This window comes from Trichomonas vaginalis, chromosome IV (genome assembly GCF_026262505.1).
Source record: "Trichomonas vaginalis G3 chromosome IV, whole genome shotgun sequence".
Classification (NCBI taxonomy): Eukaryota; Parabasalia; order Trichomonadida; family Trichomonadidae; genus Trichomonas; species Trichomonas vaginalis.
This window is the reverse complement of record NC_067206.1, coordinates 30,184,973-30,202,146: the sequence shown is the minus strand read 5'-3', so window position 1 is coordinate 30,202,146 and position 17,174 is coordinate 30,184,973. Positions and strand designations below refer to the sequence as shown.

The 17,174-nt window shown below is 28.6% G+C and overlaps 3 protein-coding genes and 2 pseudogenes across 5 annotated transcripts, besides 9 other annotated features; 4 read left to right on the top strand and 1 right to left on the bottom strand.

The window, feature by feature from the left end:
* Nucleotides 1–1,904: 1,904 nt before the first annotated feature.
* TVAGG3_0194740 (protein serine/threonine kinase protein) lies at nucleotides 1,905–3,367 on the top strand (the record flags this gene model as incomplete). The annotated part of the gene is made up of 1 exon (XM_001302861.1): nucleotides 1,905–3,194. The coding sequence occupies one exon, from the start codon at nucleotides 1,905–1,907 to the stop codon at nucleotides 3,192–3,194; it is 1,290 nt and encodes a 429-aa protein (XP_001302862.1).
* Nucleotides 3,368–4,304: 937 nt separating this feature from the next.
* Nucleotides 4,305–4,587: a mobile genetic element.
* Nucleotides 4,588–5,708: 1,121 nt separating this feature from the next.
* Nucleotides 5,709–5,749: a mobile genetic element.
* Nucleotides 5,709–5,749: a terminal%2Cinverted (terminal inverted repeat of ISTv3 transposon ID:TVAGG3_0194710).
* Nucleotides 5,750–6,400: 651 nt separating this feature from the next.
* Nucleotides 6,401–6,442: a mobile genetic element.
* Nucleotides 6,401–6,442: a terminal%2Cinverted (terminal inverted repeat of ISTv3 transposon ID:TVAGG3_0194700).
* A 21-nt stretch (nucleotides 6,443–6,463) lies between these two features.
* Nucleotides 6,464–6,593: a mobile genetic element.
* A 420-nt stretch (nucleotides 6,594–7,013) lies between these two features.
* On the bottom strand, nucleotides 7,014–7,971 carry TVAGG3_0194680 (ATP binding; the record flags this gene model as incomplete). The annotated part of the gene is made up of 1 exon (XM_001302859.2): nucleotides 7,034–7,954. The coding sequence occupies one exon, from the start codon at nucleotides 7,952–7,954 to the stop codon at nucleotides 7,034–7,036; it is 921 nt and encodes a 306-aa protein (XP_001302860.1).
* Nucleotides 7,972–8,058: 87 nt separating this feature from the next.
* Nucleotides 8,059–8,095: a mobile genetic element.
* Nucleotides 8,059–8,095: a terminal%2Cinverted (terminal inverted repeat of Banshee-A3 transposon ID:TVAGG3_0194670).
* Nucleotides 8,096–10,889: 2,794 nt separating this feature from the next.
* Nucleotides 10,890–17,174: part of a mobile genetic element that runs on past the window's edge.
* TVAGG3_0194660 lies at nucleotides 12,091–13,053 on the top strand (annotated as a pseudogene). The gene has a single exon. A coding segment is annotated over exon 1 (963 nt).
* On the top strand, nucleotides 13,984–15,188 carry TVAGG3_0194650 (DNA/RNA polymerases family; the record flags this gene model as incomplete). The annotated part of the gene is made up of 1 exon (XM_051226106.1): nucleotides 13,984–15,188. A coding segment is annotated over one exon (1,205 nt), but the record flags the coding sequence as incomplete, so codon positions are not given.
* TVAGG3_0194640 lies at nucleotides 15,562–16,937 on the top strand (annotated as a pseudogene). The gene has a single exon. A coding segment is annotated over exon 1 (1,376 nt).

Below are 17,174 nucleotides of genomic sequence, written 5' to 3'. Positions count from 1 at the left end.
CACTATTATTTAGTACAAAAAGCTAATAAGAAATTTGAAATTAAATTTAAAAAAATTAACATTGATTTACATGAAACCATATAGATTATATTTAAAACTAATACATAATTGCAAAAAATTATATAAGATATCCTGGATCATTATATGGGGTTGAAATTCAGATCGAAAAAATGTAATTAAATCGGAAACGTTATAAAACAATCATATCAATAAGATGTAAAAAGAATGGGTAAATAAATGATTATATAAACAACTGTTTAATCCACTTCAAAAAGGTAAAAATTACAATAATTTATAAAAATTTTGTGTCTGCTAAGTTTGAGATCTTGGAGTATTAAATATTATCGTTGGTAATATGCTTAACTCGATGTTTTTTGATTTTGTTAATTTTAATATAAAATTTGAATCAAGAGTTTCATTTTCGAACAGCTACTACAAAAATGACCTTTTTCCATGGAAAAAGGTCATTTCTGTCGTTGCTGCTCGAAAACTCTGGTTTTGTATTTCAAAATTTCAACTACCAACATAAATCAAGATCTGATGTTAGGAATAATATTTGTTTCGGGAACAAGAGGTGTGTTGCTGATTTGAAAGGAAATTCTTGAGTTTTTGTGAAATTATCTAAATTATTTCTCCGAAGTTTTTTGAATAACCATATGAATTAGTACCATTGTGGATACTGATTCATTAGCTTGAAGGACAAGTAAGGACCTTAAAGAAGTCCAGCGCCTTAAGCTCATTTGACATTTAGGTGTCAGAAATGTGCGCTTTTATGGACGGGGGTATACCCAATTCTACCAGATTTGCCAAATTTTGAGGGAAAAAAACCGAAATTCTAGGAGGCAGATTTTTTTATAGGAAAAAACGATCGACTTTATAACTTTCGGTTCTAAAAATATATTAATCAATAGCACTATTTTGATGCACACAACGCTTATATTGAGTGTCTAAATAATGGACGAATTAGAAGGATATCCTCATTAACTCAACCCATCAGGTTGTTCAGAAAATTGTGATAGAAAAAATAATACTTTCAATTACTATAAAAGTTTGGGAAATGAAGTGTAGGATAGGAAAATGCATAAATGTATAGAGAATACTGAATAACAAATTTAGCAAAATGAAAATGAAAGAAATATTATTTTTGATGCATATATGTTACAATTTAAATCAATTTATGCCTATCACATGAGATAAAATTCCTGATTGTAATAAACTTTTTGAATTGTCGTCCTAATTGAATTGAAATTTTTACTGAATAGGAAATTAGTATTCAGCATTAAATAGTATTAAATTTTTTAAATGACCAAAATTGGAGAAATAGTTTGATACGATTAACAATTTAGAAAATGGTGAAAAGTGGAATAGACTTCAATTCCAAAACAGATAATACAAGTATTGTTAATTTTTGAGTAAAATAATTTGAATGGGAGAAAACTTTAAACAATATTTACTAAAAAAATGATATTCATAATGTAAATAATATAATTATAATTAGCTAAGTTCAAATATGACTAATTATAAGAAATTTGAATTTCTCTCAAATTTCTAATTTTCATATAAAAATTGAAAAACGAACAATTAAAAATGATATCTATTTATTTCTAAAGTGTATTCAAAAAGATGTAGCGATAATAATTTGTAGAAAAATATTTGAAGCGCCCGCTAAGAAATCGAATGTGATAGAATTATATAAAAGTGTGACGGTCTTCAAACCAAAATTCGTGTATTTAATTCAATAAACTCTTATCTATAATAATTCAAATTAGAGAGTATAATTAATTGTGAGAAAGCTTTTGTATTCAATATTGTTCATATTGTAACACTCTATAACACCAATAATATTTTAATTTTATATCTAAATTTTGAGAGGTTATTCATTTAATTTTTATCAAAATTCATTAATGGTAGATTCTGATCCTATCTTTGCTATTGAAGGAGTATTAATGCAAAAGACAAATGTATTCCGATCGGATCGTAAGCTCTATGGCATAGTTACCGAAAAAGTATTCTCTACGTTCACAGATGAAAAATATCAGCGTCTGTACAAAGAGATTTCTTTAGACGACATCAAATCAGTTTCTCTTCTTAATGGCTGCCGCCCAGGTTTCACCATTACACTTGAAGACTCTGACGAAGAGTTAAGTTATTTTTGTCAATCTAAGCACCAGGCACAGAAATGGGTTTGTGCACTTGAGTTAAAACCATTCAGTAACAATCTTGATCTCTCTGATTTTGAGTTTATCAAAGAAATCGGAAAAGGAGGTTCTGCTACAGTTTATGTAGCTCGAAACAGGATCACAAACGAACTTGTAGCTATTAAATGCATTGATAAAGCTAACATTTCATCAGATAAAAGAAAGGAACACATTCAATCTGAAAGAAATACTCTCATGAGAGCTCGTCATCCCTTTATTATTCGTCTTTACAATGCTTTCCAGACCAACACACATCTCTTCTTTGTGCTTGAATTTGCTCATGGAGGTGATCTCCAATTCCAATTAGAAAGAAATTGTTTTTCAGAGTACCAAAAGAAGCTTTACCTTGCAGAAATTGCCCTTGCAGTCAAGTCACTCCATAGTATCGGTATCATTTACAGAGATTTGAAGCCAGAAAACATTTTACTTGATGCAAAAGGACATATCAAACTTGCCGATTTCGGAACAGCCAGAGAAGTCAGACCAGACTGCTCTTGCACTTCTTTCTGCGGCACAGCAGAGTTCCTTGCTCCAGAAGTCATCCAAGGAAAAGAAAATCAATCTTTCGCCATTGACTGGTGGAGCTTTGGTGTTGTTGCTTACATGTTCTTCGTTGGAAGCTGCCCATTCACTTCCCCACTCAGAACTCGATTGTTCGAGAGCATTGTCCACAAACCCCTCAGATTTCCTCCGAAATCTGTAGACCCTGTCACACAGGACTTCATATCGAAGCTGCTAGAGAAGAACCCAGCAAAGAGACTCGGAAGCCCTGGATATGATATATTCAAACACCCGTTCTGGGGAGAAATCAACTGGGAAATGGTCCTCAAGTGCGAGTACGCACCAGACTTTGTGCCGATCTCTGATGAAGAGGACCCTGGAGTCAATTTCGAATCAGATGAATCAACTGTCGAAGTTGACTGCTTCGAAAGCTCAAACGATTTCGATAGAATTACTAATTTCACTTTTGACAATACTAATGTTGTTTATGCATAATTTTAAATTATACTGTTTATGTAGTGTTTTTAGTAATCAAGTATAAATATTTTACTTTTTATTATTTTATTTAGGAAAAATTTAAATTCTGATATGTAGAATATAAAGAATAGTCAAAATAATGCATATTCAATATGCATTCCAAACGGGAACCGCGGTTGGTTACCATGGATTTCCGTCACCGGTCACATTTTAAAGATTTTTTAAGCCTTATAAAAATATGCTTTGTAAATCATTTTTTGTAAATCGGCAAAAATTTGGTAATTTTCTTCAACTAATAAATCTGCGAATAGCATTTATAATACAAGAACAATCTTTTAAAATGCGTTTGATTCATTTTTGTATAATTTCATATAGGCACATATATTCTTCCGGGACTTTCCGTGATTTTACCGTAAAATCATTAGTTTACACCAATTTTTCCGTATTTTGAATAGTTTACTGCACTTTTTCCGTAAAATTGAGTTACGGGAATCCGCAAAATTTCCAGACCTCATTTTTCATAGAATATAATAATAATATTTGATAAAAAGATATATTATTTATATTTTTGATTTTTGAATTACGGAAAAAGTAAATTGATAACTTGATTTTTTTATATGGTTAATTTTTCAAATGATATTATGAAGATCTAAAATATTAAAAGTAAAAAATTGAATTACGGAAAAAGTGAGGTCAAAAGTGAAATAAATTTGCAGAACAATTTTCATTGAAATAAGCTTTATTTTTCATTATTAATAACAATGCAAAAAAATATTTATCACGGGTTCAAAATTTAAAATTAAATATTTTAATAATTTACATCTTATTCTTTATTTTATATTTAACCCGTGAAAATATCATTTAAAAATTGAATATATTCAAAAAGCTTTATTTTTATTATGACTGCATGGGATCCTCATGTATATGATGAGTGGATTCCATTTAAGAAGACGAAATATCCACCAACTCCTGAAACATTGGAAACAAAGTGTGGAAAAAAATGTTTCACTACGATCGGCTATTATGAGAATGAGCCTAATCAATCAGACAAAGGAAGGCTCTTTACATACTGTGCCGAATGTAGTGAAACATTAGTTCAAGGGCAGTTCGTGCGATGCATTAAAAAAAGCAGGAAAAATGATTTTAAAGATCATACAAGTCAATATTTTGTGGAAAGAAGACTTACATAGACTTACTCACGAATGATTTAAATGAAGTTGCATTTCACTGCAGAATGAAAGGCGTGAAGCAAGATGTTATTGCTTTAACCGCTAATGAAATGTTTCCTGACTCTGTTCAGTGTTTCTATGATGAAGATAAAGGTTTAATGGTTCCGCAAGGAAAATTTGACAAAGACTCTGAGTTCAGTTTAATGAAACTTTACAAAGCACTTCATGATGGTTTTACAATTTACATCATATTTTTTACAATTATCGAATTTTTATCAGATTTAGTATATCAACGATAAATTTTATCGAAATATAAAAGCGTGTTACTTACTAATCAGAGTTTTTCGCGATTCATATTTCAATTTACAAATCCAAGCATTGCTTTTCGTTTTCAAACATCAATTACTGCACTAAAATCATCTGCTTATACAAATCATAAAAAATTTAAATACGATTGAATATTATTTTTATTTCGCGATTTATTTACAAATTTGCAGCTCACTCATATGAAATTTTTCGAAGTAGTGAGTTTTCCTTGTTTAATTTCTTAAATTATGAATAAAAATTTACTTTTATTAAAATTCTACTTATAAAACTACTTTTTAACCATAAACACAGTCATATATCATATATCATAAGTATGTGAAACTAGTCGCCAGTATTTTACTTCATATTGCGATACTTTTTTGATTCGAATCTTATTCTCATTATAAAATTATTGAATTTAACATAATATTGATGGCAGATGCAATATATAGCCTATGAATTTTATGCCCTTAACTTAAATTGTATTATAATTCCCTTATATCAATTAAATTATCTTAATTAAGTTAGCATATTTATATAATATACTATTTTGATTAGTTAATTCATATTCATATGTTCTGAGCTATCTATCATATCAATTTCAGAAGTGAAATTCAACTCCTTCATACCAAAATCAATATCCTATGGGTCTATCGTCATGATCGGAACGATTTTCGGGAAAAACATCAAAAGACGATTATTTTTCGGGAAAAACGTTTCTTCCCGACAAATATTCAACATAAAATTAAGTTTTCGTTTCGTTACAAGGCATTCATACTTTGGAGATATCATATTTAATGTACAGAAAAGTTAATATTAAACAATACATGCTAAAGAATTAATAAATAAGATAATAAAATAAATTTATACGTAATTACTTTCATTTAATATGCTTTATGCTGTATAATATTGATTAAGAGGCATTAAAAGGTTCCATAGTCTGCTTTTATAGGCAAGATTTTTGATAAAAATTTTAAATTTTGAAAAATGATGAGAAAAGGAAAAAAAAAGTAAATGAGAGCAAGAGGAGGGGAAAAAAAGAAAAAGAAAAAGAAAATGTTCCATATTAAGTTCTGTCAAAATGTAAGCTATTCAATTCTATCGTCGGGGGAAGTATCACAAATCTATCAATTTTTTTGTAAAAGTATACAAAAACATATGGTGTTCAATTAGTTTATAATAATATAAATATTAAGATTATCCAAAATAAGAAAAACTAGGTTTTGAGAACACTTTTGAGATGATAATCAAAATATTTTGATTGAAAAATAATATATTATTTATCAGATATAGAATGGATTTTTTCAAATTTAAAAATTCTGAAAAATAAACAGTTTTGTAAAGTAAAAAAAATGAACGAAAACTCGAGATCTCGTATTCCAAATGAATGGGTAAGATATATGTATGAAAAACTTGAAAGTGGTGAGTAAGGATGTCAATTTGGAAGAAAAGTGAGAAAATTTTGATTGTGAACTCATCTCTAATATTTTGGCTCCTTAATATATTTGAATCATGATCTTTGAGAAGAGTTCTCAAAAGTATTCACAAAAGCTATTTTTCCTTGAAATTTAAAAATCCTGTTTATCATATATTACTGAATTCAATTCCCTACATATTTCAAAATATTCTATGAACATTTCAATTTTTGAAAAAAACATATTTTTTCCAAATATATTTATTATCATATTTCTAATAATATTTCCTAAAGCGTCACTTTTTACTTCCTCGATGATTATTTCCCTCTCAAAAAATTCAATAGCTTACATTTTGACAGAACTTAATATGAAACAAAAAGAAAGGGAAGGGAAAAATAAAAGAAAGAAGGACATATAAAAATTTAGATGCGCATTCTTAATGCCGAGGCGGCTTGCCGCCGATGCGCGATTTTTTTAGGCCTCTACGGTAACCCGGCAATGTTTTTTTAAATCTTGTACAGCCCTAGCATATTGCCTATTATATTATTTCCAAAAAATCTCCAAAAATTTTGGAAATTAGAATTTTTGTTCATAAAAACTATAATTTTTTTCATCGAATTATAAATTTTCAATTATTTTTGGAAAAAAATTCCCTTTACAAGTATATTCAGTTCATGTAATTAAATATGTTTTGAAAGATCTTTTTATAATACTTTGTTAATTTTTATTCTTCATGAGAATTTAACATAGATCTATACGATATATAACAGCATCATTTCATCTTAAAAACAGCACATTGTTAAACGAAGGTTAATCAAATTGAACATCAAAAATGACTTTTGTACATTTTAGTTATATAATTCCAGAGTCAAGCCTTCACAAGATGTAACTAATTTCCCTCACATATATTTTCAACAAAATTAAGCAAATATTTGATTAATCAAAAATCCGGTTTTATTTTATTCAATTATTTGGCAGCCTGTGGTCTTGCATCAGCGTAGACGGAGAGGCAGAGCCAAGAGTAGTAAGCTGGTTTGTCGACGACTTTAACCTTGACTTTATCCTTTGTCGCTGGAGGAACGACGCCCTTGACCTCCTTCTCGAGGCGGGCCTGGAGACCCTTCATGTTGGCTCCACCTCCGTAAACGACGATATTTTCGCATAACTTGGCTCTGTAATCGACTGGGGATTTCTTGACCGAGTTGAAGATATCGTTGTGGAGGCCATCACTCTCGAGGTTTTCGTTGATGAAGAATGGGATGAAATAGGATTCTCCAGCGTTTAAGAGCTCTTGGCCAGTAAGCTTGTGGCCCTTGAATTCAACATCAGGTAATCCCTTCTCGCAAGCTTCATCGAAGTTTGGAACAACTGAAATTTTTTCAGACTTGATTTCTTCGATCAAAGCTGGGTCATCAACCTTGAAGGCCTTCTTGATGTAGTTAGCGAGTTCATTGCCATTGCAAACGTGGACAACTCCGGATCCATCGACAAATGTTCCTTCTGCAATGCATGTAATCTCTGACTTTTGATAGCCAAGATCCACAAGGACTGCATTTCCTGTGCATGTTGCGTTAATGACAAATGATTTTTCGAGGTATAATGCTGGAACTTTAAGCTCATTTCTGAAAAATTCTTCGATTTGCTTCTGAGCTTGGTCAGATGTTCTTAATGACATTGTGACATATGCTGGTTGTGCAGAAGGAGAAACTCCAAGTAATTCGTAAAGTTTCTTGACAACAACTTTGTATTGATCGAAGAAATTTGGAACTCTGCCTTGGAATGGCTGTCCACCAAGCTCAAGTGTAAGCTTGTCAACTTTTGGAACTTCTTGGCCTGCAAATCCTGCGCGGCATCTGTAGCTTCCGAGATCAATTACAACTGCGGGCATCGCAATGAATTTTTTTTATCTGTCACCTCACAGATGATATGAGATAAAATGATATCATTGGAGTTTTAGAAAATCAACTTTTTAATTATTAACAGTAGGTATTGTAATAAACAGAAATTCATCAAAAGTGACAGCTCTCAATTTTTTGACATTTGTAAATTCTAAATTGAATGAGAAAAATGAAATAATACTAAGCATAATACAATATTCTAGATTTAATTATAATTAGGAAAAAGTTAGTTTTGAGAGTACTTTTCATAGGCATATAGAATGAAATCTTCTGAAAAATAATATCACATAAACTCATATTATTTTCTAATATATAACTATTTTATATAAAAATCAAAATTCAATGATCTTAAAAGCGAAGGATAAACCTCAAAATTTACGAATATAATGAGTGGGAATATAATGCTTATCTATCATAAAACCATATGAAATATCAATTTTTGCTTTACGCCTAATTTTTGACGACAATTAGCAAAAAATGTTAAATGTTAACACTCAGTCCATTTGAATATGAAAAATAAAATTGACTTTGATTAAATGTTTTTATTTATCATGCAATTCTTCTTGCGACCAAAGATTTGAATAAAAGTTCAAAAAATAAGATAGCTTAAAAAATAATATACGGTAGTGTTTACTAATAGATGAATAGTATATAAATTCTATTAAAATGGATTTGATCCAAAAAAATATATAAAATTTGATCATAAATAAAATCGTTTTAAATTACTTCTTCATTTAAGGATACCCTTACATTGCGTAGTTAGAAAGAGAATATGATATTGTCATGATTGCTAAAGTTTTAGGCTCCAGAAATGAATATACATCAAACTGAAACAATTGATAAATTGAATGAACTTTTGAGAGGTTCTCAAATAAAAAAATTATCTAATTTTTTACAATATTACTATTATTTTATCCACATATGTATATATAGTAATTTGAGAAAACTTTTAGGAAAAAATAAGTTTAATAAAAATCTGAATTTTACTTGTTGTGGGATTGTTATTAATTGACACTCCAGACGTATTACTAATAGTTATGCGTATGCAATTAAAGTATTTCTGATGGACAAAATGTGAGATTTATATCAGATAATTCATTTCTACTATTAAGTTATTCATTTATGAGTTTGCACTTATTCGCACTAAATAAATAAATATTAAAATTGTTTTAATTAATTGACACCATATAATAGAGTGAATTTTGTTTGATCAAACAACAATAGATGATAGATATAAAGCCAAGAAACTTGCTATTAATATGCTCTACTTGCTATTTCAATGTAAGTATGATATTTTCTAAATGTTTCGTTCAGATAACTTAGATATATTAGTCAAAATTTGAAATTTTAATAGCACATATATTAAAAATAATTATTATTCATAAAAGATTAATGAAATAGTAAAAAAAATCAATCAAATTATAAAAATACAACATATGGTTTTTTATGGTTGTCTCATAATAGCATTTCATGAGAAAAAATATAATACTATTTATTTTTGCATAGTTCAATTTTTTTTAAATAATGCAAGATATCCCGCCATTAGTTTTCATGAAATAATCCAAAAATCAGCATACACTTGAGAACATAGCAGCTCTACATGTTTTCGCTATTTATTTTCCAATAATATGAGGGGTTCACGGGATAAAGCTTCATTAAGCATAATTGATTACAATATCATCATATATATACCGAACATATAACAAATGGGATATTTGTATACTAAAATAAAAAAGGAGCAAATAGTAGTAGGGTATGACGGGTTGTGTGACTTTTTTTGTTACGTCTATATATAGATGAAGGTATATTTTCACATCTTCTATATATAGATGATATAAAAATTTTTTCTTACGTTTTTTAAGTCATGAATTCGTAAGAAAGCGCGACATTATTAAATAAATTAGTAATAAATATTATATACTAAACACATTTTAAAAAATTAACATTAATTTTAAAATAATTTATTTTTTTATCTTTTATAAAAGAAGCTATATATAGATGATGTCAGATATTCCGCGATTAATTAAACATTGTTTAAATCCTGAATGGGTTAAACTTCAATTTAAAAATGAAGATTGTGAATTATTAAATGAATATGAAAGCCAAAATAAGCTAATGAGGTATAAATATAATGATAAAGAATATTTAATTTCATGGAATCAATGGAGTCATAATCAAAGACCTCATAAACGAGAAGAAGAAATTGAAAATAATGAAATGGAAATCATTGATGACATTAAAGAGGATGGAATTCCTAAATTTTGTAGAAAAACCTTTAGAACTAAGTTAGGAGCATATAAACGTAGAGTATTAAATCCTGAATATCTTAAACATATATTTAAAAGGGAAGACTGTGAATTATTAAACGCTAATGAATATGAAAATGCTAAATCAAAACTGAGATATAAATATATTGGAAGTGATGAAAGGTGTAAAGATAAAGATAAAGTTTATTCAGTTTCATATAATAACTGGCACACGTTAGGGATAAGAAAACATTTAGGAGATTATGGGAAATGTTCTGAATTCTTTAAATCTAGTATGTACGAGAGAATAAAAGAAATTAGAAATAATTATTTTCATGAATGAAAGATTCACTACCATAATAAAAAATAAAAAATAAAATTTTTTTAAAAAATAAACTTTAAAAATTCATGTCTTACATTTTTGAATAATTTATTTTTTATTTTGTATGAAATGAGTGTCAAAACTAACGACGTGAAAACATTAGGATTCACAAACGAGGAAATAAAGGATATATTAGATGAGATGTGTTATGAAGTTAGTAAATATTATTTAAGAAATTGTCAAAAATTTGCGAGTTATTAAATGATTTAGATTATGATGGAAAAAAATAAAGATGATGTTATAAATTTCTTATATCCCACATCTGAAGAAGAAAAACCTAAAGAACCTGATGTTTTCCCTGAATTTATGAAGAACGGATTAAAGATGATGATGAATACGAAATTGAAAAACTGGAAAAAATAAGAGATGAAATAGATGAAAAAATTAAGAATTAAGAGAAGTTGAAAAATATAATGAGAATGAAGTAGAGGGTTTAATGAATATCCCAGCTTCAGAATCAGAAGTTCAAAAATCATGAAAAAATATAAAATTACTTTTGAATCTAACTAAAAATTTATTAGATGGTGATAACGAAACACTTTCAGAAGAAGGCACAAAATTTATTCATAAACATAAGTTACAATTTATTGACGATGAAAATACCATGTATATTACTTTCACCTCCTTGATTCTGAAAAATTCAAAAAAGCACTGAAAAATGTAACATATGCAACAAATACGATTAAGAAAGAAGACCATGATATTTACACAAATTATTATTTAAATAAATGTACAGGTGTTGATAAAGTTTTTGATTTGTTAGATAAAATATCAAAAGAAACAATTGGTACATATAAAATTTTATGTGATTGTGGTTTCATTATTGAAGATACCAATAATGTTTCATATGAAAGAACAGCACCGAAGGAAGACGAAGTTGAAAGGTCTATACCATTCGTTATTAAGAACATAAAAGATATGAAAACTTATAAACATTATATTTATTCATTTATTTCAGAAAAAATGGAAGCAACCCATAAAACATCATCTCATCATTTTATAGCTATTCATACATTCCTTTTCAAAGTTGTGAAATTAAATAAGACAGGAATTAGATTTAATGTATCAGGGTACGCATTCTTGAGTAAATTAAAATGTATTCGTCACGTCGCAGATGATAAAAATTTATGTGTTCTTAATTCATTTTATGGACTTTAGCCCTGGACTTTTAAAAAAAATAAACTTTATTTTTTTTATTTTTTAATTTTTATTCTTACATAAATGAACAAAATGGAACAGCTAAAATGAATGATAATCAAATAAGAGCCGAAGGTAGAAGGTTATTTAAACGCTTCTATAACATTCCTGATGGTGTTAATCCTAAAACTCGTAGAAGTTATTTAAATGAAGCCATAGATGCATATGAAGGATTTGACATTTCATCAGAAAGTGAGAGGTTAGCAAGAATGTTAAACGTTAATATTGATTTTATTATTGTGACCCTCAACCAGAAGACGTAGACATTAACAAGGTAGACTTTCCATTAGTGGATTCAATAATGATAGATCCAGAATTTGAAACAGTAAATATTTTATTAACACAGAGTCCATGTGGAAAACTTCACGCTGATAGAATAACAGACGTTGAAGCACTCACAGGATATAAAGTTTGCCCCTTTTGCAAAGAAGAAGTATATTCTATCCGTGATGATCCAGAAAGGAAAAACCAAAGAAGATTTTTAAAACATTGTGAGAAATGTAAAGAAAATAATGGAAGATTAATTCAAGACGTTCAATTGCAAAACACACAACAACCATATGCACCACATATTACGAAACAGAAGATATATCAGTGGTTATTAGCTCAAATTTGCAGGAATATTATCAACCGACAAGATATTATATTACTTTTGACTTCGAAACATTAGAGACTAAAGAAGAATTACAACTTTCTGAGTGTGCAACTTTGAATGCTTACTTAAAACCATTCATGGTATCATCAACGGTTAAATTAAAGCCGCAAAGCGGCGAGGTCGTAGACCGTGATAAAACATACGAGGAATTTTTGCTTAACTTCGAGTGATTCTTTTATTTCTGATTGGATTGAGTTTTTATTTTCAACCTGTTCATTAGTTGCTAAATCAAATATTGAACAATATGAAGAATTAATGAAGTCGCAAACATTAAATGAAAAACAGAAGGAAGCATTTAAAGAACTTCTAGATGAGGAATTCAATAAAGTGAATATCATAGGTTTTAATTCGGGAAAGTTTGATTTAAATTTAATTCTTCGTGATTTAAACACTGCAAAATGGAAAATAAAATCAATGCTGGGTTCATCTTCACAATTTAAGCAAATCATAGTAAAGAAAACAAACTGTCCATATGAATTAAGATTTATTGACATCAGAAATTATATAGCGGGTGGAACATTAGATCAATTCACTCAAGATTTCGGAAACAATAAATCACGTGTTAAATCCTTTTTCCCTTATCAATTCATCACGTGGGAAAATTACGAAGATGAATTATATAAAAAGGAACCATTCACTCAAGATTCATTTTATTCAGCATTAACTCAAGAAACTATATCAGATAGTGATTATCAAATATATCTCAATGATGCTAAAAATTTTAAGAATAGATTAGAATATTTTATTCATTATTGCAATAAAGATGTTGAAATTATGATTGACCCAATTGATAAAATTATCGAAGAAACATTTGTTTATAAAATTGACATGCTTCATAATCTTTCTTTATCATCGAATGCATCAATGATTCGTTACGCGTTAGCATATAAGAACTTCAATCCTAACGAAACATATCCAGAAGAAGAAAATGTGGAATCAAGTTTTGAATTAACAAAAAAGTATTGGAAATATAAAATTGAATCATATAAGAAACAAGATGAAAAAGCAGAAAGAGATACTAAAAACAATGTTTCAATGGATGACTATCAATACTATCACGATTTAATCCTTTCATCTAAATGCAAAATGTGTGGTAAAGCGTTTACATATGCAAATAAACCAACATTGGATAGAATCGATAATGAAAAACCACATACCAAAGAAAATTGTCAGTTAATGTGTTGTTATTGCAATGTCGTAAAATCAAATAAAGATGAAGATGTTCAACGTTTAAGAATCAATTTAAGAAATTATGTATTAAAAAATAATTTACCAATGACTTTAGATTCAGTTGAAGCTTATCACATTCTCCGTAATGGAATTACTGGTGGTCTATCAAATGTTCAACATCGTGTTAATCTTAAAGGAATCACGCACATTAATAAACTTTCATATAATCCAGAAACTAAAACTGTATCAAATGAGGACACCACCAACATTATGACTCATTTCGTTGGTGTTGATTTTAATTCATTATATCCTTCATCATTTTCATCTAATCCTCATGATTTCATTCAATATACTGACCATAAAATGTATATGCCGGGAAGATTGAATGGTGTTATCATTTGTGATACAGCAACAAAGAAAGCAAAAGCACTGGGAATTATTAAGAAGAAAAATACTTTATTCGTGGCTGAAGTAAAGGGTCACATTGATGAAAAATACATTAATGATTACATAAACTTTTTACCGATAATAAGAAACTTAGATATTATCACAGATGAAAAAACAATTGGCAGTTTTATGTATAATTACATGAAATCAAACAATCTACCAGTTGACCAGAAACAGAGGAAATTAACTCAGTTAGCATCAACACACAACCAATATCAACCATTTTCTTCTTATTATCTTTGGTATCTAATCGACAGATTTCATTTTATCATTGATGACATTCAATCAATTTTAACATTTACTAAAAACACTTGTTTTAATGAATTTGCGAACAAATTTATGAACGAAAGACAAAAGGCTGAATTAGAAGGAAATAAAGGAAAAAGTTTATTTTGCAAGATTTCACTTAATGGATCATATGGTTACGATGCAATGAATACACAAAATTACGCAAAGACTAAAATAATGAATGCACAGAAGGCACGCGTTGCATGTATGTCAAATAAGTTTAAAAACATAAGAGAAATAGGAGAGGATACATATCAAGTGATGCTCAAAGATAGATTTTATAGATGTGATACATGTTTACAAGAGGCATTCTTCACTTTAGATAATGCTAAATACTGGTATTTGGTTTTCATTTATGATTTTATGTATAAATGCATGGATGTTAATCGTTTTCATTTCATTGAAGGTGATACTGATTCATCTTATTGGGCAATCGCTGGTGATCCAAATCTTCCTAACACTCAAGCATTTCAAGCAATTGTTACCGATAAACAATTTTATGATAAAAACATTTTCAAATTCGCACCATTTGATTTCTTCTGTTTTGATGAGAAATTTAAACCTAAATTAAAGAATAAAGCTGAAGAAAAAGCACATGAGAAGAAGTTATTGGGTTTAGCAATTGAGAAACAAGGTGATAACATGGTTGCTTTATGTCCTAAGTGTTATACATCATTCAACGGTTCAATTGATGGAAGTGATTTTAAAAAGATTGCACAAAAAATGAAAGGAGTTAGTTTACGACAAAATAAACAATTAACACCTAAAAATTATTTGGATATAATAAATGATAAATTGATATTTGATGGTCAGAATATTAATTTACAACTTAAAAACGGGTCTATGACTCGCTTAACAATCGGTAAGACTGCATTAACAGGAGCACACACTAAGGCTGTATGTTGTGAAAATGGATGTTGTATGCCATTTATTTAATACAATTTGAAATTTTATTTTTTAAAAAATGGGATTCACAAATGAGACAAAAGGAACCGTTAATGATGGTTTTGATTCTTGATCAAAGAGGTGGGCACCCTTAAAACATTGATTTTATTTTTATATAAATGAATAGCGCAGATTTAAAAATTTTAATTGATGATTTAGTATTTAATCAAAATTTTCTTGATTATTATGATTTAAAAGCATATCTCCAAAAATATAATAATAATATAACGGGTGATGATATGGAATATTATTATCCATATTATAAAAATGAAATTTTGAAATATCATAATAAAATAATTTCTAAAATTAAAGACAAAATTAAAAATAATGAATATTTAAAGGGAAAAACTAAATCACAGCTTAAACAATTGAAAGATTTCAAAAATAAAGTATTAACAGAAGAAGATATTGATGAATTATATAAATTATATAATCCTGAGCCACAAAAACCAAAGCCAAAGGAACAAAAACAAAAGGAACAAAACACCCAGGTCCTTCAGACCATAAATGAAGCACAAGCTTTAATTTATGATTCATTAGTTAAACCATATTCAGCCCGACTTTTAAATGAAGATCAACTTTTGGAATTCATCCTTCAACATAAACTCGAAGCGGGAAAGTATATCAAACCTTTATATACAGCATATTTAAAACAAATGAATAAAATACATCCAGAATTAATGAAGGGAGGATTGAATTCCAAAATCAAAGCAGATAAAATTAAACCACTTACAACACCAAAACCTCCAACAGTAGTACCTCCTCCTTCAGTTAATCCTTCATCATTCACTTTATTATATCCATTTCAAACATTTAAGAAGCAAAAAGATTTTAAAAAGGATTTCAAGATATTAAATAAACCAATTGACCCGAAAATTCAACCATTAAAGGAAAAATTTAGTCGACCTTCATTTGCTCCATATCCAGATTCATACGAAATTGATCATCTGGAATATTCAAAAGGAAACGTTACTTATTTATTTGCCATTAACATTAACACTAGATATTTATATTGCATTCCGGTGAAAGGGAAAACAGAACAGGAAACAAGAAGAGCTATTCAATACTTACTAGATCATGAAAGAGTAGATAATATCAGGGGTGATGGTGATAAAGGATTTCAGGCAGCTATGACTCATTATTTCCCACAAATTAATTTTTACTTCTCATCCTCTCCATATACGTTTCATAATAAAATAGTTGATGCGGTAATGAGAACTCTTAGAGATGCGTTAGGGGTTAACGGTCAGATATACTGGGATGGAAATCATGACTCCATCATACAACAGTTAGTATATTATTACAATAATACATGGCATAGAACTATAAACATGAAACCAGTGGAAATGAAAAATGATATTTCAAAAGAATGGGAATATATTAGAAAGCAAATGGAAAAGTTAAATGATGTTAAACGTGAACAAATTAATTCGGGGCTCATGAATTTTAAACAAGGAAATAAAGTTTTAATTCATCTCGATTATGGAAAAACTGATAAATCAATGACAAAAAGAAGACGAAGATTTGACACAATAGCTGAATTTGTTAGATATATTAACGGCAATGCATTAGTTGAAGTTGACAATAAATTAATAGAAATTCCGATTTATTTTATTACTCCATTATATTTAAATAATATTTAATTTTTTTTATTTCGTAAGAAATGAGTGACAACAAAGCAGTCAAGAGTCCAGACAATGAATATAAAAAGAAACTAAACAGAATTAAATCAAAAATATGCTATTACAAAAAGAAGTCGCAATGCGGTGGGGTTGAAAACGATAAAGAAATAATCGAAAAATTAGAAACTTACCGTTCAATCATTAAACTGAGTGAAGCAAAAATAAAAGAATTTAATAGAATAAATAAATTGGTTGGAA